This window comes from Echeneis naucrates, chromosome 19 (assembly GCF_900963305.1).
Source record: "Echeneis naucrates chromosome 19, fEcheNa1.1, whole genome shotgun sequence".
Lineage (NCBI taxonomy): Eukaryota > Metazoa > Chordata > Actinopteri > Carangiformes > Echeneidae > Echeneis > Echeneis naucrates.
This window is the reverse complement of record NC_042529.1, coordinates 2,103,257-2,130,099: the sequence shown is the minus strand read 5'-3', so window position 1 is coordinate 2,130,099 and position 26,843 is coordinate 2,103,257. Positions and strand designations below refer to the sequence as shown.

Genomic DNA, 26,843 nt, shown 5'->3' with positions numbered 1-26,843 from the left:
ACTTTACTTTGCAGCCGCAGCTCCTCAAAAGAGGAAATCTGTGGTGAACTCATATCTCCTTCCATTTATTCTCCTCGGGGAAGGGAACAAATGTTAAAGTTGCACCAATTCATCCGTTTTATATTCACTTTAAAGTCGATTACAACGCCTTACGTAAAAGGACTTCGATCCAATCAGATTAAAAAAAAAAAAACCTTTGAAAAGCTGCAGCACCAAAAACTAAACAGGCAAAGAAACCGGAGTCAAATAAAGGATGAACACACAACTTGATAGAAATACTAATGTAGCTCATAACCTTCTGGAAACGTAAAGGCGGTTTTTATTAAAAAGGCCATAAAACCCTATGTTGGTGTCGGAGATCCGTTTGTTTGTTGCCCCTAAATGGCCAAAGGGGTGAAATAATGCAGATTTAAATAGTTTTTTATTACTTTCCATTTCATGGGCTTAATGGGTTTATCCTTCAGAGATGCTTCAAATATTGCGACCAGTTCACATTCATACTTAGAGGGGAAGAAATCAGAAACAGCCGGGCCACTGGATTCGACTGCACAGGCAGACCTGGTAAACTGCAGCTTAATGCACCTGCAGGTTTGATAATAAGGAGCGGACATAACAGGCGTGTGAGAATGTAATGGGTCCTGAGTACAGTTACAGGGAAGTTGCCTCTATTTGTCCCTTTTCGTAGCGGGACTGTGAGTAAGCCTGACGTCGGCCTGGCAGGGCGCTCCTGTGCATTCTTTCTGCTCACAGACCCGACAATCCTGCAGACTGTGACACAAACCAGGACAAGAAGAATCCAAAAATAGAAATGGTCAGATAAAATAAGAGATAAAGTAAGAGTTAACCTCCCAATCTTGGCCCTGAGCGGAGCAGTGAGGGTTTCTCGTGTCTCGATTCTGCAGCAGTTCACAGGTTTCTCACCATTCATTAAGGTTGTGTCACTCTCCTCTAAGCCCAGAAAAGAGGAAGCTTAGCATGGAAGTGAAGCTGAGTAAATACAGCAGTGTATCATTAAAGGAAAACAGCTTTGATCTATCATCGGGGGTAAAACGGCTCATGGGGTTTCTTCCAGCCCTGACTCCTGTCGGATCAGCAAATTGTCATTTCTACAGAAATGGACACAAAACTCCCCTTTACAGATGCGTCTCTTAAGCGCCTCTTTGGATCACAGCAGTACATCTCTCCTTTGTGCTCTCTGTACAGAGGGCTGTGTCTCCTTCCTGGAGTTTTGTACCATGGCGGTGTCCCCAGAGTTCTGCTCAGCAGAGTCGGGAGCCAAAGAGCTACAGCTCCTCGAGGACGTGCAGCCAATTCAGAGGCCAGATACTCTGTGTGCTCTCAGCTGTCCACGGGGACTTGGGGAAGGAGGTGTCCTCTTCCTCTTTGTCAGTACTTATTTATCCCGAAGATCCGAACGCCGTGGAGCTGCGGCAGCTTGGGGATGAGCACAGTGAGCAAGGAAACAGTGTTGACCACGAAATGGACCCGATCGTATTTGGTGTAGAAGCTGGTTAGAATATACCTGAATCGGGGATAAGTGAAAGAAGAGGAAGTGATGATTACAGGGGTAAGACTGAGCAGGGAGCAGATCAGGGCTGTCGGTGAGCACAAACAAAAAACAAAACAACAAGCTATGCTGATTTTAAATACAACCCCAATAAAGGAGTTAGAAATGCAGAACTGCACGTCCCGTTTTTCTGGAGAACAAGTGAGGGCATGCAAAAAAAAAAAAAAAAAGCTCTCAAAGTTAAGCTTTTTTTCCGTCTGGAGGCTGACCCCTCGCCTCCTCATGCTGGCACCAGTCGTGAAAGGAAAACGTCAAGGAGGCCTCTGAAACTGGTGCAAAAAAAAAAATGAGCTCAGCTGGTTAATAAGGAAGGAAAAGGGCATGAAAGCAGCGAGGGGTGCTGCTGCAAATACTAAACCCCTGAATCTGCCAGGCCAGCTAACAAGGAGCAGCAGGGACGCTGATCGATAAACACTCACTGTGACTGCAAAGTTCAAACTCAGGCCACAAGAGCAGCGCGTTTTGGGATTAAATGAAACCTGAAAAAAAAAAAAAAAAAGGTGCCAAATTCACCTGAGGTATTTTACTGATTAAGGAGCCTGGCCTGTCCGCCGTCCGCACATCACCAAAGTTACCTCGGTTACTCTGAAAAGGACTGAGGGCTTCCACTTACAGGACGATAGGCGTGATGGTGAGGAACTTGCGCGAGGCCGTGAACTGCACGCCGTAGTCCATCTGCTCCCAGTGCGTGAGGAGGCGAGCTTTGCCCTGATCCGGCGTCTCGAAGGGCGTCCCTTTGACCGTGTGCAGGAGGAGGTACATGCACTGCAACGGGAAAGACGCATTAAGCTACTGCGATTCTACAGAAGGCGCGACGACAACAACAGTCAGCAGCAGGAGCGGCAGAACGCTCACCAGATTGTGGATGAGGTTTGTGAGGGTCCAGACCACGGGCACGCTGACGAAGGGGATGCTGAGCAGGATGACGTGCAGCAGGCCGATGCCCAGGATGTAGGACAGCCACATGCCCCTGCTGTTCATCACCCGGGTGTTGGGGTTCACCTCGCTGTGCGCCGTGCCCACATTCATGGCGGCGGCGGCGGCGTCTGTGAAACACAATCAGAATGTAGGAGGTTAATCACACCTCAGGACGGAGGATGGTTTTTATTCTCCACGTGTAGAAGTGTGTGTGAAAACGAATGTTATGGTGCAAATAATGATCTTTATTATTCAGCTTTTCTGCTCTGATTGACAAACTAATGTGTTTTTTTTTTTATCCTCCAGATATTCTGATGATGACTAACTGCTCCTGTTTGCATGGCTGCATAGTTACACACTGAAAAAAAAAAACAAAACAACAACAACAATAACAGGTAATTATGTTTTAAACAGCCAATCAGAAAGAAGCATTCCGTGCATCGATGATTTATGAGGAACTGACGTGGAAGTGAAGCTAAAATAAGAAATATGAGCAAATCGGTGACTGACAGCAGGAAAGGTCTGCTCACTCCAGCACGCGGTGACTGTTGTTGTTGTGTTGTTGTGTTGTTGTTGTTGTTCCAAGTTGACAGTAGAAGATAATACATAACGTGGCGACGCACAAAGATCTACAAGTGGACGGTCCGGGCCTGCCGGGTGAGGAAGGGAATGAATCATTTCACTCACTTTGAGGGGAAAATGGCTTCGACTCCGACCTGCCCCGGTCCGGTGTGTGTTGTTGTTGTTGTTGTTGTTTGTTTTCTGAACGCTGCCTTCCGTTATATAACTGATAGTATCACCGGGAGGAGGCTGCCGACGCTCCGGTGGTGTTCCGGTCAATCCTCCGGTTCCGCCGTAAAAAAAAAAACACATAAAAAAAAAACAAAACAAAAACAACAACTAATAATAAAATAAATTAATAAAATAAATAAATAAATAAAAACAACGTGCCGCTCGGCGTCACGGTCCGGTGGAGGCACGAGCACTTTCCGTCCGTCCTCGAGCCAACAGCTGGTGACAACACGGCACGGCGGCGCGTGACGTCACCGCCGTGCCGTTTTCACGCTGAGACACGTTTTTTTTTTTTTTCACTACGTTCTGATTGGTCGGCGCGCCGCGTCACGTGACCGACACGTTCAACGTGCTCAAACGTCGTGAACCACGCCCCCCAGATTACGTCACCACGCGGGAGGGCTCCCAAGAAACGCGCCTGATTAACACTTAGAGGCTCCAATCAAAAAAATGATTGTCCATGATTGATTCAAATGAGAAACTGTTAATTCTTTTTTTGGTGAAGATGAAACGTAATAATTTTTTTTAAATTCTAATTCTAACAGTTTTCTAATTCTTTTATTTCAGATAAGATTAAATAATCCTTTATTCATTCCTAAAATGGGGACATTCACGTGTTTTAACAGCAAGAAATTTTACCAAACACAAGAAAAACAGAGAAAATAAAATAAACTAGATGACGTAAAATTACATTTTGACGAATTCAATATACAAATAAATAAATACATAAGGGAATATGTACAGAACAGACGTGAACATTTACCCTGATGGCAAGCTGCAAAAATCCAATTTAACTTGTGCGTCATTACAATAAGAAACATTACATTACATTACAATTATAACATTATAACATTACAATAAGAAATCAAACTCATAAATAGTGTGTTTGGCAGATTTAATGGATCCAATAGTTGCTCAGACGAGGGTACATCCTCTTGGGACCAAGACTGTTTCGATTTGTTGCCAATCCATCCTCTGCCATTTGAAATATTTCGGTCTGGGCCACAGCCGGCCCCTTGACCCACTTCTCTGGCTAAAAATAAAGCAGCTCTTGCAGACATCTACCAAACGGGGGGAGGGGGGATGCTGTAGGTATAAGGTTGAGATTCCATTTAAATTCGCTTTATTAAGAGTTTTCTGTCATTTGTGTTTAGTTAAAACACTTCTGACGCCTCTTTGGAGGCCGAGGTGGGAGGAGACCTTGCCGGAGGGGCAAAGAAAGCTGACTGATACTCCGGTCCCAAAATCAAATATCAACAGTGTCATGTTCTGGATGCCGAGATAAGGCCGAAGACTAATTTAGGCCCACGGTGGCCCGAGGCTTCAGGGGTCCACTGTCACGATGTCACACGACACCCGTCGTTTCGAAGGGCCCCCCTGTGATGAGCGGCATCAGACAGCAGACTCTCTCGCAGCCTTGGGTGCTGTGGCTGTGTCGGCCATGTAAACCGAGAGCTCTGTTGAACGGCAGACGACGGATGACAGCGCCGTGAGATCATCGCTGGCCCCTGCAACAATGGCCAAAAACACCACAATGATAGGTTGTCATCTGGGTTTGTGTGACATTTCAGAGACGCAACTTTAAGGATCATTTCACAAAAGGACTGTGATACGAATCAGCTTTAAGAGCAAAAGCAATTATTCAAAACGTTACTGTCGGCCGTATGCGTTTCTTCACAGCCGTACATTCAAAGCTCTTCAGATATCGTCTCCTGTGCCATGACATTTCTTTGCACTTTGGTTCAGATGTAACCTGATTCTGTTGACAGCTTTTTAACAGTGAGACACACCAGAAGTGAGTCAAGTGTCAGCTGAAACATCACTGTTACACTCTGTTGTGTTTCCACTCATCAGCACGTCTTCCCTCCAACGGCCTCCTCTGATGGAACATTTGCACGTTCTTCGTATTTATTTGGCATTTTTAAGATCACTGGAAGGAAACAGTCCTTCACTTTACTCGTGTTCCTCTGCATTCGTAAAACGAGTAAGCCATAACAGCCAGCTTCAAAAGAAAAACTTGGAAGAAATTCAAATTCAGAGCTGCTTTTTCTTAGCAGAAATGCAAGAGTGCATTATTGTTGGCCCGGGACTTTTACATCCCTCGGTGCACCGGAGGTCGCAGTGGTTGTCATTTAATCCAGACCCCCTCCAGCAAAAGCTGTCTGCCCACTCAGTTTGTCTTAATTCAGCAAATCCCAAATGTAAAATGGAAGTGAGGAGGTTTCCCGTTTGTCTAAGAGCAGCAGAGAAACAACAGCGAGCTGAATGCATCACTTTAAATGACAATCACTGACATTTTATTTACCGGTAAATTAAATATAGCTGCTGGCTGCTGGTGATCACATTACTTTGCTCTTTTTGTGTGCACCAGGAGCTGCTGATTGTTGTTCCTGACCAGCAGATGTCACCATCAACACACTCTGAAGTGTGTGTCGTCGTCCTGCAGCGATGTGGTCAGGTCAATATGAAGGAATCAATAATAAGGCCGAGCTCATCCTCCTCCTGTTTCCACCGATCAGACGTCTGCTTCATACGTTTCATAAATACACACATGCTTTTACACGACTGACAGCTTGGCTCCTCTTATGAGCTTCTGGCATCTCACTTGCATCAGGAACATTATTGATTTTGCAGGATTTATTTCCCAAAACGTCCCATTCATCAGGAACACCTTGCTAAATTCAGGGAAGCAAGACGTGTCAGTGTGCAGTTTTTCTCGTTGATTCATCTGAATGTTCGTTTTGGAGTTTCACATAACAAGTTTATGTAAAAAATCATCAGTAATAATTCCATTTCACTTCATTCTTCAATTCTTCTTAGTGAGTACATTTTATTTACTTATTTTATTTTATAACCTGAATCATTTTCCTCCCAACTTGTCTGGCCAGTCATTATATCACTGAGGATAGTTTGTCTAAAAAATGAGCAGTCTGATGGTTTTGTATGAACAAGGTGGGCTGTGATGGAATTAAATTCCCATTTTTAATTCTTCTTCTGGTCCGGTCCTGCTGCTGCTTCATATTAAAATGTATTTTATCACTATCTTACAACTCATTTCTACAAACACAAAAATATTTCCTGCATTTTCTTCGTGTTTGAATAGTCTTTGAAATATAGACTATTCAAATTGTCTAATTTTAAATGGGCTTGTTTTTCCAGGTAATTTTACGCGGTAATTATTACAAAAATGTTACACTAAATATGTGTTCTTAAGGTCAAAGGCAGAGGCAGGGGCTTGTATGGGCTGTGGATGAGCTGGATGTGACAGGAATGACAGTGCTGGGGCAGTTTTCCCCCCAACAGGGGAGGTGGACTTGTGACCCAGGCAGGCTTGGATGATAGCCCCGCTGGAAAAGGCTGACGCAGGGAGTCCATTATTGCCCCTGGAGGAAGCTGAGGATTAGAACACCAAAGAATTTCAATAAAAGAAGTGTCTGTTTGGGGGTCGGGGAGGGGCAGAAGGATGGTGGAGGTGGTGGGGTTCGGTGTGTGTGTGTTGGAGGGGGGTGTGGGGGGGTTCTCCTTATTGTCCCAACGGTGATTGAGAGCAAGAGGAGGGGAGTGGGACGGCATTGTGTTTGCAGCTCCTCTGAAGAAGAAGGTGGTTATTAGGGGGGATGGCTAAGGAGGGGTGAGGGATGGGGAGGCTGTTGACTCTTCATCTTGTGTGAACAAAGTCTCTGGCACATAGCCCTCCTCTGTCCCTCTGTCCCGGACTCCCTTGTTTACGAGTGCCATGAATTCTGTCCCTCTCGGCGGGGACCCCCACCAACTCCAACCTGCACCGCCACACATTGTGGGGCTTAAGTGCCCTTTAATTAGGCCGCCTCAGTGTCCGGCTAAAGACCGCTGAGGGTTTAGGCTCTTCCATGTGGGACCTCGCTGAGCGACTCGCACACACCAACAGGACTTCGCTCACACAGAGGAGGGGACGGAGTGTTTGCTGCTCTAATGAAAAAGGTTTATTTGTCATCTTTGTCGGCTGTCTTAAAAAGGACTGACAAAGGCATTGATATCATCTTTAAAATGCTCCCATTTTCAGGACGCATCCGCAGAGAGAGTGAAGCAAAGCGGCTCTTCTTCAGCTGGCGAGAGGCGCAAGACTTTAAAGTCTCCAAACAAATCATGACTCTGAACACAAGCTACCTCCTATAAAGACAGAACTGGGACTTTATTGCTTAACCAGGCGATTTCCAAACAGAGGGAGGCAGAAGACAATCCTGTCGAAGGTTTCTATCCCACACACTTTGTAGAGGAGCACGAATTCATGCAAAAATATGTAAAGGGAGTGTGAATTCACATAAACGACCAAACACATGCACAGCTTTGTCATTGTGGTGGAGCTCATTTCATTATCATAACAGGATCCAGGGTAAAAAGGGGGAGCTGGGCAAGAAGCATTGGGAATTTGTTGAACTGCTCCAGCAAAATGAGTAATTTCTGGACGCCCTATTGTGTGAAGAGCTTACAGGGTGAGGGCCCTGAAAGGAAGAGGCAAAGGGAGGATATAAACACAGGAGCAAGTGAAATAAAGTGAAAGATGGGGAGGAATGGGAGACGGAGAAGAAGCATGAAAAGAAGTTTGTGAACGGAGCAGGGTGGGATTGGGCGTGTTCAGAAACTTTTTCGCTTCAGCCCAGTGTGTGTAGATACCCTCCTAATCCTGGTTTTATTGGCTGCCTGTGTCCAGCCATGCCGGTCGGATTGAGTAGGGAGGGTAGAGAGGTGGGGGGGCCGAACACATGTCCTTCTTTGTGGTAATACGCTGATTAGGTCTGAGAAAGAGCCGGACCTGGTTACGGCCTTTCTCAGGTCACCGTAGAAACCGGCCCGGTAGGGGACCTCTGTGTGTGCCCCCCCCACACACTCACACACACTCACACACTCTCCTCAGCACCTACTGATGCAGACACTCAGACTGAGGCCTTCCTTTGCTGCAGCGAGCTGTAAAAACTACCAGCACTCAAAACAACCGACACCAGCGTTGTCGAGTCACGAGTTCCACATCAGGCTCCGGTCTTCTTGACCTCAATCGCCCGCCGTGGCCTTTCCAGACCGTTCGCTCCGTACTTGTGGCTCTTGACCTGGGAAACGTGGTTTCAATGTTGTTCAGATGCCGACCGAAGACCGATTATTTCGTCTGCGCTCATAAATCACACCACTGTCAGCCCCCCCGGCCCTGCACGCCGTCTAACGCTCCGAACAGAGCAACTGTCATCCAAATCCTCGAGCTGAGCTCGGCACATTTTTGACGATGCCGTAACGCACGACAATGTCAGTGATGGAAAACAGACCTGCCTCATTGTCAGCGCCGCCTTGACATATCGCATCTTGACTGGAGGCACTGAATAGATATCTTTATTGGTATAACGTAGAGAGACTCCCCACTACGGCTGGCAGGAGACCGGCCACACAAAGATATCTATCAATTATTGTCACATTTAGAGACTTGGAGGAAACTCCCCCCCTCCCCTTCAAACAGGGCGGTAGGTCGAGTGCTGCTCAGTCACTGCCTGTTTCCCCATCTTCTTTGTCATGGGGGAATAAAACACAGGAGGGGTGGGAGAAGGGGGCCACTCCACTGCTGACCTCCAGACTGTGGTCACCGGGCCCTCTCCCTGCGGTGGGCGATTGGGCCTCCTCGCTGCAGAGTGCGCGCTCCCAGCCCCTGCTGAGCGACCTTCCAGCCCCCTCCAAGTCTGCCGGGCTCAATGGTGGCGCGGAGGTCCTCGGCAGAAAGGCCGCGGCCCCCAGGCAGCGGACATCAGAGGGGAGGACAAGCGAGAGGCCGGCACAACGGCGCTTGTGTCGGAGCGACGCGTCCGTTAGATGACAAACTTTGTGATATTGGAGGCACCTGTTATTTTCGCAGCATCGTGAACTCTAGCAAACATTTCTACGATTATTTATGGGCCACGTTTAATTTTCAAAATCCACCTCATTTCTAAAAGAATGAAATCAATAAAACATTTGTCATCGAACGCATTATGACCTTTTCTTACTTGGAACCAGACCTCCCAAAGGCTGGTCTCCATATGGCTCCACATGCTCAGGCTGTTGTGAAATCTACCAGGTAATCCATTTGCTGCAAAGAAGCTGTAAACTGTTCTATCTTCACATTTTCAAAACCGCTACATGTGTGCAAAAGAGGGGCCTTTAAATCTAGCACAACTGAAGAATTTCTGCTTATTTACCTTGAATTTTGAGGATTATAAATCAGGTACTAAAATTTGAACTCAAAAGAAACAACAATCTGGAGGCGGAGTTGTTTCGTAACATGACACATGGAGCTAAAACTTAAAACTAAACAAAACAAAACTTGTTCTATGAAGTCCAGAAATGAAATCGGTACTGATGAACCCCTTCATTACTGGTTTCTGAATGTTTCTTCACAGCGGCCACATCTTTGGTGGTCATTCTTTCCATGACGACTGCCTGATAATCCTCTGAGACAGAAACTCTTAACTCGATTGTTATCACTACGAGCCGCTCTGTTTGATCTCTGCCGGGTATCTTGTTTGTATTCGTTCCTGATCAGTTTCCTTGTGTGTGAATCGAATGTGTGGTTACTTCAGGCTAAGTCCATCACAAGTGTCTCACCCTCTATCTCTCTCTCCCTCCCCCCCTCCTCTTGTCCCGTGGCTGCTCGCCCCGCAGCCCATCAGAATGACAATAGTATTGATGTAAAATGTGTTGCCTTTGGGCTGCTGCAGCATATAACCCCTGCATGCCTGGCCCAGCCACCGCCGCAGTTTATGGCTTTATTGTGTCCCCTTTTATTGTCCTCCCCTGTTGGGGTGGGCGGACAACAATTTAGAAAATTCACTGTATATGTCAGATTGTGTGTGTGTGTGTGTGTGTGCGCGCACGCACATATCCAGATCAGTTAGCCAGGACACAACCCCTTAAAAATCAATATGTCAGCACGTGGACGTTAGGTCTCGTCACCTGCGTCCCCCCCCCGCCTGCTTCGGAGCCACTTTGGTGAATTATTGTTTCTCTTCTTGGTTTTTTTTTTCCTCAGTAATCACGTATGAAACAAGTTGAGTAACAAGTCTGCTCTACCTTTTTTCATGCGTCCCTCCCTATACCTCCCTCTCCTGTTTCCCTCCCTCCCTCTTTTCACTCTTTCCTTTCTTTTCCACATTACCAGGGGGTGGCGTGTGATTGACAGATGGGAACGAATAATAATTTTTTTTTTTTCGTAACCTAAGGCCATCTTCTGTGATTGGCTTGCCAGCTGACATCTCCAAACCTCACCACCCCCCCTCACCACCACCACCACCTCCCCAACACACACACACACATACAGATACAACACACCCCCTCCCTTCCTCACCACCACCCCCCCTTTAATATTGGGCCTGTGGATGAGGCATCCTGAGGGAGAAAAAAGTAGAGAGAGAGAGAAAAAGATATCTACCTTAGGGAAGAACCTCAGAGAGAGGGAGGGAAGGAGAGGACGGGTAGGAGCGTGTGTGCATGTGTGTAGGAGACACTTATTCTCTTAACTACTAGGAGACAGACACACTTTCCTGGCCCGACTCAAAGAAGGGGGGAAAACAGGAGGAAGAATTTTTTTTTTTTTTTTTCACTCAATATCATTTTAATTTTCCCCTCATTCAACAATCAAGCTGCCCTAAAGCTTCTCTTTCCTGGAAACTCTTCTTCGTTGCCTACTGGAAGTTCTATGTATTGATCCATTTATCCTCTCACACACACACACACACACACACACACACACACACACACACTCACACACACACACACACACACACATATACACACACACACACACACACACACATACACATACACACACACACACACACACACACACACACACGCACACACTCTACAACAGCAAGGCTTACCTCATGGATTTGTATCTGATTGGATATTTGATGTGTGTGTGGTTGTCCAGCTCGCGGGTGCTTGGAGGCTATCCCATCTGGTGGTGAGTACAAAATGCCACAGTTTCAGCATCACACCCTATAGAGAGTGAGAGGGAGAGTAAGAGAGAGAGTCTTTTTGGTCAAATGATCATTTTGTGAGAGGGCAGAATGTGCACTTTCAGTTGACTGCGTGGAAAAATGTTCTCCGGCCCGGTCCAAAGAATCTTAACCTCAAATACTAGTGTAACGGAAAAGGCTCGCCGTTCTTTTCCTCTCCACTCTCATGTCAATTTATCATATTGGTGCATGTTGTGATGCAAAGAGGATGAATTGGTCGTTTGGTAGCCGTTAAAATATTTAATTTGTCAGCTTCTTTGTAAAAATTACATTTTAAAAGAAATAAACGAGCGAGTGGGGGGAGGAGAGGTGTGTGAGTGTGTGTGTGTGTGTGTGTGGGGGGGGAGGCTGCTCTGCGGAGATGAATTTGTCCACAGCACTGTGAGGACTTTTTGTATTTCCACACAAAGTCAGCAACATCATTTCTTATTATTACATAAATCATTGTTGTTGCTCAGGCAAAATGACAGAAGTGATTTTTACTCAACAAAGCCTCAATATTTATAACCAAACCTTCAATTTCTTCTCTGAAATATAACCATGTGATTTTGGGAGTGAAACAACCCGTGACTTAAAAAAAAAAAAAAAAAAAAAATCTGCATTGTTTTGTTTTGTTGTTGCTATTGTGCGTCACTGTCCTCCATTCAGGCCGCCGGCCCTGAATGTGAAATCTGAAATTGAGACAAAGTTGTGCGGCGTTTTTTAAAAATATTACAAATTTTTCCTGCCATGGAGCATCAGCTGTAATTAAATCAAAGCTCCCATTTCTTTTTCTTTTTTTTTCTGTCTCCCAAATACAGCTAAGCATATCATTTTGCTTTTCAATTGTGCCACAATTCACCCCCTCCACTACGGATTTGTCAGGAGACAATATGTTTAGGTGCCGCAGGGTTTTATTCTTTGTTAAATTATCCCAGATCGCTTTTGGCACCAGCAAGTGAAATTTAGAGGTTTATCTCATTACAAATTCAGCTACATGCAGCTGACCTCATAGCTCCTGGTCTTCTTTTGTAACATAAAGCTTCTATTTTGGTGATATTTGCGTAGGCGTATGACAAAGCTCTTTTGGCTCACGACACAATACTTGTCAGAGCTACTGCACTTTTAGTAGCCCAACTAGCATATGGTCCCAACGCACTGCTGTCCAAACCGCGAGCATCTTCTGGTTTCATTTACAGAGCAGGCAGCTGCCAAGCACACAGGCCACAGGGCTGAAGTGTTAATGGAAAAGAGGACTTTACACCCACTCCTGGCTTCAGCAGGAACCATCAGACACCGGTGACAAAGAGCCTGGATTCTCTCTCTCCATGTGAATTACCTGCAGCTGTTCTGTTTAAGGAGCTTACATGACACTGGTATAATGTTCGAACCCTGACAATGCGTGCCCACCTTTGATTTGGGGTTTGTGAGTTCTGAAGCGCAGGCTTTGGAAGGGGGCTACCGGGGAAGGTGGGAGGATGAAAAGCAGGAGCTGTAGCTCCAGGTGACGGGGGACAGGTGCTGAGGAATGGGTGGTGTCAGGCAGCGCTGTCAGTGGCGTCACCCTCGCGGTGTCGAACATGTCCAAAAGGTGACAAAATGAGGTGGTGTGTCAAGCGGAAGGGTGCAGAGTTACAGCGAAGGGCCCAGGAGGAGGACTCCTCTCAGCTCATGTCTCAGGGGCGATGACTCGGCCATAAATTCACCAGCCACGGCGGCACGGGTGGAAGGGAAGTGGAGTTTTGACTGCTTTATGCCTGGCAGCCTCGCTTTTACAAGATGGGGTGTTGAAAACAAAACAGAGCATAAATAACTCCGGTGATATGCACATATGCGAGGATGGAGCTGAAGTGCTGCAGGAGGAGAGAGGCACGGCGAACTAATGAGGGGGGTTTGGAAAGGTGAGGCAGCGAAGAACGTTAGGAAAGCAGCAGTTTCGTAGGAAATGGGCAAAATCAATGTTTGGGAGAATGTGCTCTGACCAAATATCCTTCCTGTGTGGTTTGAAAATGGAAGTTAAGGCCGTGTGCTGGTTTCACCTTGTGACCTGTATCAGACTAAAATGAGAGCTGTGACATAATGTGCTGATCAGGAAGCCGCCGCTGTTGTCAGCCGGCAGCGTGTTTGTTTTTTCTGCTCTGAGTGAACGATAACAGCAGCTTTCAGCCGAATCTGTTCCAATGCCAGCCGTCAACCATCAGCGGCGTTTATCGCTTTAACTCATCACCAACACATCGCATCACAGCCACGGGATGTTTGGACTGTTATTTTCTTAATCCCGTGTTTTCATCACTGCATTGACAGACATTCTGCGCTTCATGTTAATTTCATCAGCATCTCGCTGCACTTTCTGCTTTCTCCCTAAACACCTTTTAGATTTTACATCAATATCAGAGTATGAAACAGCCGTGAAATGCTCAAATTCAATCACTAAGAAAAAAACTGCTTTACAATTTACTTGTGCTGCTCTTCAGTCCGTCCACATGAATCTGTAAGTCTGCAGCTTTTCAGTGATTTCATTTGGACATCCTTTAATTAACTGCTGAAGCACATTTAGGCCTAAATGCAGCTTCCTGTTTAAAATTGTGTTTGCTGTTAGAAGTGCTACTTGTGGAAGTTTTTGGGGGGCTGAACAATATCAGGCCGTACCTCTCCAAAGCTATCTGGGTTTAACCCGACTGCCCAGTCTATACACAGACCTTTCCAGTTCAACCTGAGCGGCTTAAAGGGGGCTCTAGAGTCCATCTCTGGGTCTCAGGAATGTCATTATCTGACTGTGACAACCCCCCCCCCACCCAACCACAAACCTTCAATCCTCAATCTCCAACCCCTACCTTTGGCGAAGGGATCACTTAAATCATTCTGGCTGCGGGAAAAGCCTCCGTCTGCTGTCCTGTGTGAAAAGATCAAGGATGTTTGGGCTGTTATTTTTAACCGCCGCAGCGGAAGGTGGAGAAAAGTCTGAATGGGAATTTTAGAGCACGTTCCCCAAAATCAAACATGGATGTCGAAATGAGCAGGCGCATTATCAACCGCTCAGGTCTCAACATCGGACAGACAGGGCTGCTCAGGAAGTTCAGAATAATTCACATCACAGGGACCAAAATTATTCTGCACAAGGCCGTCTTCAGCGATCAAGCACGTGGGACGACCCGGCGAGGTGAGAGGTTCAAAGGAGAGTGGTATTTTAAAGAGGTGAGGGCGAGTCCTAATCTTCACCCACCATCAAAGGGCATGCAAAGTGCTCTCGTAGGAAATGACAAAGTCGCCCCGTGCACAGCTATTAGGTGCACTAAAACACAGGCCAGGACAGTTCCTCAAAGGGAAAACAGCAGCAGCCAGGGGCAAGGAGATCATTAGGGGACACGCGTGGAGGTACGCATAATATTTAAAGTCTTCATTACCTGGCTGATCTCACCTGTGCAGCTTGTTACAGAGGTTAATTATCAGCAGAGAGCTATTTCTGCAGCGACGGAGATGTGCCGATCACACCTGTACAGCCAGTATTCAGGCGAAGCCCTCAGGTCGCTGACCAGGTCAACACCCAAACCACTGAAATATGCAGGAAGGGAAGGAAGCTGCAGACCACAAGTTTACACATCGTTTATTCTGCCGTCAGCCCACATCGCCTGAAAACGATTAACGACGGCTCAACTACAGCCATGTTGTTCTATAAAATCTGCGGTTTAAATAATTACTGAAGTCAAGCAGCTGAAAAACAAACCAAAATAGTTATCAGAAAAATGTATGCATGGATGTAAAAGCACATTTTTTGGAACCTGCGACTGAGCGGAGCAGCGTGTAACAATGTGGGCTGCAAGCTTACACCCAACAACAACATCCACATCACAACTCTCTCACGTTATTTCTTTTTTTCAGCCAACCAAGCATGACAAAGTCAACAGCAGTCAGGTTTTTTAATTACCCACAAAGACACCACTCTGCGGTGCTTAAAAACTCCACAACGAAATTCCAGACATACAACAGAAGATTCCAGACAATCTATCACGAGTTATGATTTGCATAGGATGCATCACTGCAGAGAATTCAAGCAGCAGCGCCAACAAGCAGCCACTAATGAGCAGTGTCAGGGAACAATGCGCCGTGTGAGCTGCGGTTTATTCAAATCAGCTCTGTCCTTTTCAACACAACAGCTCAGACTGTGCTGCGTCCACCTCCGGGCCGACCGAGCTTCCAGCCTGACGTTTGTCAGAGCCTCTGCTGCTCTCATTCACTCCCTGACAGGCAGGTTTACAGGTTTTTACCCTGTTCAGTTTCCCTCATCACGTCTCCATGTTTGTGACTGCAGGGGCTCCTTGTCCCAACTCCGCAGTCGGCAGAGAGAGGGGGGTAGAAAGAAAGAACAGGTTGGAACATTTTTCAGGGGTCCTGTCATTTTTTATCTGATCAGCCAGAAGCTGTTGGACTACAAATCAAAAGTGTGCCAGAGTAAAAGAGACGACAACAAAACACAGACAGGAGCTTTGCATTCCAGCCTCCACCAGGAAAAGTCCCATCCTCGGGCAAAGCCGGCAACTTTCTTTGGCCCACTTACTCTCTTTTGAGCGTCTTTATCTCTCCGCGGACTCTGTTGTGGGATTTTACAAATGAGATTCTGGTGGCAATGTTTTCAGTGCACGTCTCTGACTTCTCTGCTAGGGCCTTATTTAACAGCACGATGCCCTGCAGGCAAATCTGACAAGTTGAGCTGCAGCGTCAACATATGGAGGTAAATTAGAGGTAGATTAGAGGTTAATGCAAACAATATTCTCAGTGTTAGGTCTTTTTTTTTGTGGTGGTGGGGGGGCCTGGCTCTCACAGGAGAAGTGAGCATGAGCAAACAATGTGAACTTGTCTCTAATGAAACAAGTGAATCATTATCGGGGCAAATCCTTTCCAGCTCCGTGTTGATTTTATTTATCTGCAGACCGCACTGAAGAGCCGAACTACTGTGATTGCTTTATACTGAAAAAAAAAAAAAGGAAGAAAGAAAGAGAGAGCACAATAAATTTGATTTGATTAAATAAACCCTCAAGTTTTATTAACTTGGATCCAGAAGGAAACCATTAAAATGAAACTCTGACTGTGTCCTTTCATGAATGAGGTGTAGTCTAATACATCATGAGCCCTACCTCTCCACTTGACCTGACAGCAGCCGCCTGGAAGCGTTCCAAGCTTGTGATTAAACGAAATGGAAAATTATATCATCGTGTGTAACAGTTTTCAGCATGTTCTGCGGCAGCCCGGCACAGAACAAAGGTTGTTATGGGCATAATGAACATGGCAGCCACCGCTTGCTATCATAAGTGATAACCTTGTTGGAAGTGGGAACTTACAAGTAGCAACATAACCGTGTAGCTCGCTTCGCCTCTGCACAGGTTTCCTTCAGTCTGCGCCTGCGGAGGAATAGATAGAGGGATGGATTGTGACAGGCTCCCTAATCCCTGCTTCACCTTCATACTTTATAGTTCAGTTCAAAGTGTTGTTGTTGTTAAGATACTGAAAACTCAGAATGAACTCCAGACTATGAATATGAAAGCTCTGCAGAATGAGGCTTTTCTAACTTCAGGAGAAACCAGAGGTAGAAAGTTGTTGGACTAAAGTCATCGCTCCCTGATGTTAATCTCATAACCACACCTGAGCAACACAAACTGCAGCATCCTGCTCAGCTTCAGTTCAACAAAAACACATGCAGTTTTGTTTGTTTCTTGCGTTCTTGTGTTTCTACACGCTTTTCCATTTTACACATTTTACACACAAAATATACGGCAGCCTTACTGGGAAATGCATGTTTCACTTCTACTGGCTGCAGACAAACAAAGGGAACTTCCATGTCAATAACACGAGCAACTCATCTGCTTTGATGGCGGACACTCACTGGAAGGTTTCTGCATCATGATTTATTCTTCCATCTATCAGATTCAAAGCTTCTCAAAGTCGTCAAATTAGAACCATTTGCTGCATGACAAAACTATTTTTTTTTTTACATTTTCCAATTAAAGGTGGCAGCCAGATGTTCGACACCTCGGTGCTTGTTTCCTAACAGAAATGTAAAGACGGGAGCGTAGAAGCTTCCCTTCGATCATCGCAGGTACAGCAGAGCGAACTATCCCACCTGATTATAATTACCTTCTCCTGGTCGTGAACTTCAAACTGTTTCTGTGGGCCGTCGGGCTGGAGGCAGCAGGGTCAGGTGTCATGTTCTGCTCAACAGGTTCATAGGGTCACCTGGTAATTTTTGTGCCTCTGGACATGGACGCTGTCGCATGTGTGCGCTGACGTGAGCGACACACTGACCCCTGTAATGCAGACCTCCAACTGCAGCAGCTGCAACGTATAACTGATCGGTGCAAGATTGGACTCAGCCTTTTTTCCACTTCACTTCTCTATCCAAGCGGCAGAGATTGTAGTGGTGATTTTATTGCGCTGGGAGTGGCTGAGTCAAAAGTTTGTGTTTACAGTGTCACAGTTTTGATTGCGTGAATTTCCACTCCTTAGCAAGGTGTGTGGTGGAATCCCTTTGTTTCCTCTGCTTCATTTCTGTGGTTTCCAGCAACCGATCATACTTTCACATCAGCCTGGTTAAGATACTAAGAAAACCCCCAACCACACCGTAAACCCCCCCCAGGGCCGGCAGAGGCCCCATAAGGACCTGCCCGGGCATGCACCTGCCAAGCCCTGCAGTTCGCTGCTGCTCTGCTGCTCGCCTCGGCCCCTGCAGCAGATTCCCCCGGCATTCTGCCTCTGTGGAGGTTCCTGCGTATGCTTCTCCCTCACTCGGTTGAGACACGTTGCTAGTGGCTTACGAGAAACGAGGCGCACATGAGGTCTACATGCATGCGTCTGCGTGAGAGTCTGTTTGCATGGCATGTCTCACAGCCCCTTGGGGTTAAGACTCTCATTAACACCTCGCCGAAAAGATATCCCTTTCATCTCAACTGTCCGCACGGATCAAATGATGCACATCCTTCGCACACAAAGACAAATAGGCTGGCGGAGCCGCAGCCTGCGTTCCAAACATGCTATGGCCACCACAAAGTCCTGTGTGGTTAGCCAACTGATTCCATCACAGAGCCTGGATTCACTGCATAAGGCAGCATTTCAGGGTTGCAGACAAGCAGTTTAGCCGCCCTGAGTGAAACCCGCAGATCATTTGAGCGGGAAAGATTTTCTTTTGACTTAATTAACTGACGTTATTGTAAAGCATGTGACAGCAGAGTTTAAACCCAACCGTGCTGCGCATCATTCGTTCTCGTCTGTCCCGTGACTGAGAAATTAATGGGCAGTAGCCAAACTAGCAGACAGTGTAATTAAGGTCCTTAGTCACTCAGTCACCAGACAGAGTGAAGTCAGCAAGGCTCGAATGAAGTGATGGTGGGACGGGCAGATGAGCTAATGTGGCTGTTTTCGCTCGGGTAAACTCAAGACGAGAACAAAAATGGAGATTGATGAGGTCGATCAAATTGCCCACTTTGAATGGGAACATCAAATTAGAAAAGCAGCATTTTGAGTTGGAGTAATTAAGTTGGATATGATAAAGGAGATGGTTATTTTTCCTCGTGACTTAACCGCGGAACAGTAATCGCTTTCTGACAGAAACACACGGGCTGGTTGTTGTGTATCAGGAGCGCCACACAAACCGATTGTGTGCTCGTCATGTGTTCATAAAAACCAGCTGCAGCAGCGTCATGTCTCTGAGAAGCTGCTGTAACAAAGCTCACCTGAGATCAAAAACTGTGTTTGGCTGGGGGAGGGGGTTTGGTGGTAGCCATAAGTAGAAAGCAAAAGAGCAGCCAGAGCTGTGAACTTATCTGAGGGTACCCCCCCCCCCCCCCCCTTCTGACTTCAATGGCTTGACTTTTGTGTCGGGGTGGGGCGCAGCGTTGCACTCATCTGTCAGAGTCAGCGGCTGCTGTGATTGGGTTGCGCCCTGCGGGGGTCCTGAGGTCATCCTGAGTGGTGCTCTGATCTGATCAGTGTCAATTGTTCCCCCCTCCGTGATCCTCTCATGGCCCCCAGCGCCACGTTGTCCGCTCAGACTCAGCCAGGTGCTGGAGAGTCTGCTCGGCGCTGGTAAAACACACCTTGGACTGGAGCCCCGAACTGGCAGCGCGTCTTCAACTCCATAACCCTGCGCAGACACACACACACGCACTGCAGAGCTTTCTTCATTCACGAAGAATGCATGCCTGCACCAAAACGTGTACGTCTCCTTGTCTCATATACTGTGGGGCTAATTTCAGCGCGAGCTTCTGGAAGAAAGCGTGCAGTTTTGTTTTAGCCTGTCATCACAGAAAACATGTTAAAACACAGGCATGGCAAACATGTTTTCTCACTCGCTCGCTCGCTCGCTTTTATTTCAAGAGAAAAAGAAAGCAATTAAAATTAATTACTTGAATGAAACTATAATGGTTTCTGGCATCACAGGCCGGCCTTGGCTGCCTCGTTGTGCTGATTAATCTCTGTTTAGGCACATCTGCACGAGCCTTCTGGTGAGGCACGCTGCTTTAGAAATGCCGGTTTATGTCTATTATCAGCGAGCTCAGCTGCACCCACTGTCATGCTTAAAGACATCAGCTCCAGAGGAAAACCACAAATTAATGATGAAACTGCAAAGGCAGGTGTTCTCATATATATTGGGATTGCATGGTGGGGGGGGTGGGGGCGGGGGGGGCTTACAAAACCAAGCAGACAGGTTTTTGTGTGTTATCTGTTAGATCAGCAGATCTGTGGATGCTAACAAGTGGGAACACTTTGAAAAGTCAGTACTAATAGCTTGTATCCCTGCCCTGAAGTGCCCCCCCCCCCCCCCGCCTCCTCCTCCTCTGGTGTAAAAAAAAAAGAAAAGAACAAGGAGACAAAATAAACAGGAGCTCTTAGTATAAACTACATTAAGCTGATAAGTCAATAAAACACTCAAGTAGGAATCACAGTATTGTCACTGAGCTACGCTTACAGTAAAACCTGAGATTAATGAATACAGAAGCGGACCCTCTCGCGGAGCAGGTTGCCTTTCAGGAGGCCCCCCTGGCAGGTCACCATCACGGCTATTGTGGGCTCGAGTTCAGGGAGGGCACAGACTTGTACTGCGAGACAAGCAGTTTTAATTCCCACATTCTTTACACATGTAGAAGCACTCGGACCGACACAAAAGATACAAAACCGAGCCTGCGTGTGATACTTTCTCAGTACTGTATATAAAGGAATGTGTGGTTTGTTTGTTTTGTTTTTTTACATTCAACAAAATAAACCACAATGTCACATGTTCCAGTCCAGGCAGAATCAAAAACTGTGTGATAAAAGAACATAAAACCATCATTAGAAATGGATTTATTACCTCGCAGAGATGGTTCCCACGCCCCGGCAGACTTCACCTGACAATCCCCCCCCCCCCCCCTCCCACTCTTTGTGTGTCTCAGGTCCCTGGCCCTCGGGCAGCAATACTCATCTCTGGGCTCCCAACCCATCCTGTGCGGCTCCATCCCCGGCCTGGTGCCGAAGCAGCTGCGATTCTGTCGCAACTACATAGAGATCATGCCCAGCGTCGCCGAAGGCGTCAAGCTGGGGATCCAGGAATGCCAGCACCAGTTCAGGGGCCGACGATGGAACTGCACCACCATCAAGGACAACCTCGCCATCTTTGGCCCTGTGTTGGATAAAGGTACTTTTTTTTCCCTACAAGCACAATAAGAACGAAAACCCTCCAGCGCTTTCTGTAAAAGGAATTACTCTAACCCTGCACCCAACTGCAGGAAGTAGGAGGAATATCTGAGGCTACTGCAAGCTGTTACAAAACTTAGCGCTCACCACATTTGCAGCCTCAGGCTTCTCACTGCCTGCACTCCGGGCTTTTGTTGACTAACTGGGGCAATTACAATAATATACACCTTTCCTGGCTGCAGTGAGAAATGAGCGCAGGTACAAGCACTGACACATTATTCAACCTCCATCCATCTTTACCTTAAATGTCGCATTTATCTTCCGAGTCAAGGCTTCTTTGCAGTGACTCCCATCCATGTTTACACTCATACATGAAAGAGGGTCAATGTGGTAAATCTATCAGCAAAGTAGAGCTGATATACTGGAGGCATCCATCACCCGCCTCACCCGCAGAATACTAATTGTCCCTTAAACAGCAGCGAAACCTTGACAGTGGGAAACAATAAGCACAGGTGTCCCGCTTTAGGCCTTACAGTCCCTAATTATGAAGGTAGGAGTTTGTGTGTTGTGAGCGAGCCTGCTGATTGGAAATGAATTACCCTGTGTGTCAGAGGGGAAGGAATCTGGGCAGAAATGGGCAGTGTGAGCAGTCCAAGCTCCTCAGTCAAATAAAAGGGAGAGGGGAGGCCAAATGAGATTACAGGCAATAGAAAAGGGCCGGGGGGCTCCGCTCAACCCCTACTGTGCATGAAGACCAGTGCGCGCCTCACACAGTCCGGCTCCCACGGACGCCCCATTCACACGCCCTTTTGACTCTGTCATGAAAACAGGCTGAAAGGGGATCTCTCCCAACCTAGCCCGGCTGTGCACTCTGGGATGGGGAAGTAAAGGAAGGAAGGGAGGGAGGAAGGAAGGAAGGAAGGAGGAAGGAGAGTGTGTCACTTTAGGAATGATGAATGGGAGCGTTCTGGTTGGGGAAGGGAAAGCTACCAACCGGCAGCACCAGCCGCTGTAAGAGGCGCGTCGGTGCTGTTTGGTGGATGCCTGGAGGAAGTGGGGGGTGGAGGTCCTGTGGTGGGTGGTGGTGTATGGGATTTCAGCTCAGGGTGTTGGCGGAGGGGTGGCTGGAGGGAGGGTTGGGGAGGGAGTTTGGGGAATGCCAGCTCCGGGCAGAGCGGGGCTGTGGGGGCGCGAGTCGCTGGGCCCTTTGTGTGGATAATACAGTGTGACACAAGGGAAACAAAGGCGGATTGATGGGCCCAGCAGGTAGCAGGAGCAGCGCTAGCCTTGGCTAACAGCCAGAGCTCCAGGGGCCCGGGGCTCACAGGCCCATGTGGTGGAGGGCCCAGTTAGTCTTGCCAGGGTGAGCAGGGATGCCCAACCTGAGGACTGTTTCATCGACACAGTTCAATGAAAACTGTTCCCTTTTCCTTCTAATAAAACTAAAAATCAGTCAACAAATGTGTGTCATCGGTATTTTTTCTAAATAGCTGATTTAAAGTTTCAGTTTTTGGATGTCATATCACATATGATAAATTATCTGACATCAACAAAAAGCTTTGGGTGTGAAAATGCTAAATGAATTTTGTGGTGTGTAAAATGACAACAATCTTCCGTTTGCTTTGGTACACATTCAAAACTCAGATCGAGGAGCGGTGCACATCATAAATGGACTCCACACTGTTGAGAAGTTAATGTGCTGCTGTGTGTGTGTCTTTTTGTCGGTGTGTAACAGAGCTAACAGTGTGTAACGGGTAACCCAACAGTAAGTGTGCTGTGATTGTGAAACAATGGTGTCTGGTTACATAATAAGCTGTTGCCTTCAAAGGAGGCGTAACTCCATCTCACAGCGTAAAAAAGAAACAGGCCGACACACTGCTAGGTTTCACCAGAGGGCCCGGAGCTCTGGAGGGGATGGACGGGGTGCGCGGGGGGGTGACAACATTCCTGAAACACTATCCAGATGCGAAGCAGCACACCTCAGGGATGACAGGAGGTCACTGAGATCCCACTGAGCGTTAGGCCCTCCTGACACAACCACAATGGGCTGATGTCACTGCAGGGATTCTGCTCTTCTGCCCCCTCGTCACCAACGATCGCGCTAAATACTGTGGACCATCTACGTCAGAGTACTTCTTTAAGGCTCTTGTTTTTTCCAGGCACACCGACGTTCCTTCCCAGTGATGTAATGCTGCGTTAAAAAGGCTTTTGCCCGAGGTTATCGCTTTCAGTAGCTCTGTCTGGATGTTGGCAGCAGTACAGATTGCCTCGTCCACGCTGACTGACGCGCTCCCTCTCTGTCTGCCTTCCTGTCTGACGCGCTCCCTCTCTGTCTGCCTTCCTGTCTGTCTCTCTCAGCAACCAGAGAGTCTGCGTTCGTCCACGCCATCGCCTCAGCTGGAGTCGCCTTCGCAGTGACGCGCTCCTGCGCCGAGGGCACGTCCACCATGTGCGGCTGCGACTCCCACCACAAGGGGCCTCCAGGGGAAGGCTGGAAGTGGGGCGGCTGCAGCGAGGATGCTGAGTTCGGGGTGTTGGTGTCCAGAGAGTTTGCAGACGCCAGAGAGAACCGTCCAGATGCTCGCTCGGCGATGAACCGGCACAACAACGAGGCGGGACGAACGGTAAACAGACACATTTTGCCCCCTCACATCTACTGATGTAGTTGATGGGGTCAAGGTTCCTCCGTCATGCTGAGGTAGAAAAGGGTCCCATCTAACTACTGGCACCAAGTTAGATGCAAACCTTTTGGAAAAACCTCAGTGAGCAAGGAAATCTGCGTACTTTTGGCCAGATTACATGAATAACACAGGACATTGAAAGTGTTTTAACATCAACATGATGTTCTGTATTTGTGTGTAAGCTCGGCGAGATGAAAACAGATTCCACTGCTGCAGAGTCAGGTGATGGAGCTCCAGAGATCTGTAATAAATCACACTAATAAGACAACCTGCACTATATCAAAGAGTGAAGGATGAAAAAAGAAGACAATGACCCAACTGTCTGTCAGAGAGGACGGATTCATCCAGGAAGCCTGATTCTTTGGGATCACTAATAGTCCCTGTGACGGGCGGGGATTTGGTATTTGACTTGTCCGCACATTTCTAAGCTTCCACCCTAAAAAATGAGCACTTAAGTTAGAATGACTGCTTAATTACTCATCTCAGCAACACCCTCGCTCCTGCCTCAAAAAAAAAAAAAAAAAAAAAAATTCCCTGACAGTCAAATAGCCCGAGTGAGTCGAGTCGGGGTGGGGAGAAGGAAATCAGCTCAGACTTAAAACATCACCGGCTGCTGTCACCACCGGGACGGCTGCTCGCTGAGGGGCAAATGGAGGGACCACACGGCAACAAGACGGGCCTTTGATCTGGATCTGAGCACACAGGAGCTGGCTGAGCGGCAGCACTGTCAGGAGGCTGCTCTGCTTCCACCTGGCCCTCTCACGCTCCATGATTTAGCCCCCGGGGCCTTTGGGACTTGATGTCACCAGTCCACCCCCCCACCCGCCCCTTTTCTCCTTTCTCTGTCTCCCCCCGTCCTCACCCAGAGGTACCACAGCCACCTGTCTTCCGCCCCAGCTGGGGGAATTCTGCGGCTAAATATAGCTGCAGAATTAAAGCACCAAAAAAAATCAAAAACACAAAAGGTATAACGTGCCCCAAGGCGGCACAGTCACGATGTGAGCCAGCGACCTCAGAGAGAATTAGCAGCAGCGCAGACCCTCCTGACTTCACAGCTGCATGACACTAAGATAAATTGCAGGCAGTGGCGTATTGTTTTTCTTGGCCTGCTCTGTGAGTCTTTAGTGGTTTTGTTAGTCTGAAGATCCTGTAAATTTCTAACCATAAAAGCTCCATCAGATCCTGCCTGGTGGTGACTGACTTGACTGGTCCCATAACATCTGAGTCAGTTATTAAATTGATACCAGCGCAGTTCGGTGAATTACTAAATTCTGAACTAACTGTGAACTAGTGAACTTTAAAGGAGCACTCCGCCCAAAAGCTGCCATTTCAGAATCAAACTCTGGCTGTCTGTCGGGCCTCAGAGGGCCTCAGAGATTTATAGCAGTCAAGAGTGGATTCCAGATACAGCTCCAAGGCTCTATCACCAACTTTAGGATCTTTAGGGATTTATTAACTAGGCCGCAGTGGCTCATCTGGCTCAACTCTGGCTTGGTGCTTCCTGCAGCAGCAAGCTTTGCTGCATGTCATCCCTTCTCGCTCTCCTATCCCAAACGTTCCTGTCTCTCTGTTCCAATCATGACCACAAAATAACTTCATTGGCTCATATTGAACATATAAATCCACTGATGAGCCTTTTTGAAAGTGGTCTGTTGCATTTTGCTTGACAAGAAGAGTTTCAGAATGAGTGTTGGTTTAAATGTTTCTCCACGCTGAGCAGAAATGTGCCCTCTTGTTTTTCTCAGACCATCCTCGACCACATGCACCTTCGCTGCAAATGTCACGGCCTGTCAGGAAGCTGCGAGGTGAAGACGTGCTGGTGGGCGCAGCCGGACTTCCGCATGCTGGGCGACTACCTGAAGGACAAGTACGACAGCGCCTCAGAGATGGTGGTGGAGAAGCACCGTGAGTCCCGCGGCTGGGTGGAGACGCTGCGGGTCAAGTACGCCTTCTTCAAGCATCCCACCGAGCGTGACCTGGTCTACTACGAGGGCTCGCCCAACTTCTGTGAGCCCAACCCGGAGACGGGCTCCTTCGGGACGCGTGACAGAGTCTGCAACGTGTCGTCGCACGGCATCGAGGGCTGCGACCTGCTGTGCTGCGGCCGGGGCCACAACACCCGAACTGAGAAACGCAAAGAGAAGTGCCACTGCATCTTCCACTGGTGCTGCTACGTCAGCTGTCAGGAGTGTGTGCGTGTCTACGACGTGCACACGTGCAAGTGAGCGAGACCTCAGCGCTCTCAGACAAACTGACTGCTGGACTACAAGTGCTGCCCGACCCGTCCTCCACCTCCTGCACGACTCCCCTGCTTCTCCACACAGACTCTGCATCACACCCACACACACACACACACACACACACACACACACACGGGCGCTGATGGGTGATGGCACATCAGTCACGGATACTTCTACGCCTTTATTGTAAAAACGTGCACTAGAGCCCGTTTGCATAACTCGTTTCCTGCGTTGACCCAACTGCTCTCGAAGTTCAGAGTTGTGTGACCCCCCCACCCCGACCCCACCTGACTCCTCCCCTTCCTTCCCCCTTGTCTTTATTTATTTCCCCCCTCCATGCCACCACAGCGCTTGTGGCATGTACAGTAACACTTTTACCTGTGAGATTAATGCAGTAAAAAAAAAAAAAAAAAAAAAAAAAAACTACAAAAAAAAAAAAAACCTTTCAGACTCTCTTTGCTTTTGAATAAAAAGCATTTTCTAACTAACACCTCACTTCTCAGGCCAGTCTGGCCGGTTTACCTTTTTTTTTTTTTTTTTTAAACTAAACCAACCTCTACACCGTCACTTGGTATGAAAGTGACACTGAACACATTGGCAGCCCCGGGAAATCATCACTTTGTAACTACTGAACTGAACTGAGAACAGCAGGCCGGCGCTGGACGTGCCACAGGCCTGCGTTCTGTAAACTACTGAGCTGATGAAATCCTCAGTGTTGCTGCTCCCCGCCGACTGACTCGACCGCAGCCAGCCAACCTGGGAAGCCTGGAAGATATACGCTGCAGCCTGATTTTTATAGCCCTGCATTTCTGAAATATCACCAATGGGCTGGGAGCGGAGGTATGCAGGAGGGGGCATGTGTGTGAGCCACATGCTCATTCCACTAACCAACAACCCTACACATGTATATGTATGCACTATTCAGCTCCACGTACAGTAACTCCAGGTGGTTAAGATTTAGAGCTTTGTTTACGCGAGCAAAATGATTTCTTCA

General features: G+C 47.6%; 2 protein-coding genes across 3 annotated transcripts; one reads left to right on the top strand and one right to left on the bottom strand.

The window, feature by feature from the left end:
* Positions 1 to 404: 404 nt before the first annotated feature.
* Positions 405 to 16,645, bottom strand: ormdl3 (ORMDL sphingolipid biosynthesis regulator 3). Of its 2 annotated transcripts, XM_029527329.1 has the most exons (5): positions 16,605 to 16,645; positions 11,152 to 11,269; positions 2,423 to 2,613; positions 2,181 to 2,332; positions 405 to 1,522 (listed from the first exon to the last, which is right to left on the bottom strand). In XM_029527329.1, exons 3-5 carry the CDS (start codon positions 2,594 to 2,596, stop codon positions 1,387 to 1,389), a joined length of 462 nt encoding a protein of 153 aa, XP_029383189.1. In that variant the 5' UTR covers positions 2,597 to 2,613; positions 11,152 to 11,269; positions 16,605 to 16,645; the 3' UTR covers positions 405 to 1,386. The 2 variants fall into 2 exon arrangements, with proteins under 2 accessions (XP_029383189.1, XP_029383188.1); XM_029527328.1 differs by lacking the exons at positions 11,152 to 11,269; positions 16,605 to 16,645 and adding an exon at positions 3,173 to 3,320.
* Positions 11,155 to 25,834, top strand: wnt3 (wingless-type MMTV integration site family, member 3). Its single transcript, XM_029527327.1, has 4 exons — positions 11,155 to 11,234; positions 20,688 to 20,929; positions 23,287 to 23,552; positions 25,355 to 25,834. Exons 1-4 carry the CDS (start codon positions 11,155 to 11,157, stop codon positions 25,832 to 25,834), a joined length of 1,068 nt encoding a protein of 355 aa, XP_029383187.1.
* The last annotated feature ends 1,009 nt before the right edge of the window (positions 25,835 to 26,843 follow it).

Bases quoted from the DNA above. Each gene is read 5' to 3' on its own strand.
- ormdl3 (XM_029527329.1), bottom strand. From the start codon at position 2,596: ATGAATGTGGGCACGGCGCACAGCGAGGTGAACCCCAACACCCGGGTG. The intron at 2,333-2,422 runs GTGAGCGTTCTG...TTCCCGTTGCAG, and splicing joins CAAACCTCATCCACAATCTG to TGCATGTACCTCCTCCTGCA. The intron at 1,523-2,180 runs GTAAGTGGAAGC...TCCCCGATTCAG, and splicing joins ACCATCACGCCTATCGTCCT to GTATATTCTAACCAGCTTCT.
- wnt3 (XM_029527327.1), top strand. From the start codon at position 11,155: ATGGATTTGTATCTGATTGGATATTTGATGTGTGTGTGGTTGTCCAGC. The intron at 11,235-20,687 runs GTGAGTACAAAA...TGTGTGTCTCAG, and splicing joins GGAGGCTATCCCATCTGGTG to GTCCCTGGCCCTCGGGCAGC. The intron at 23,553-25,354 runs GTAAACAGACAC...TGTTTTTCTCAG, and splicing joins ACAACGAGGCGGGACGAACG to ACCATCCTCGACCACATGCA.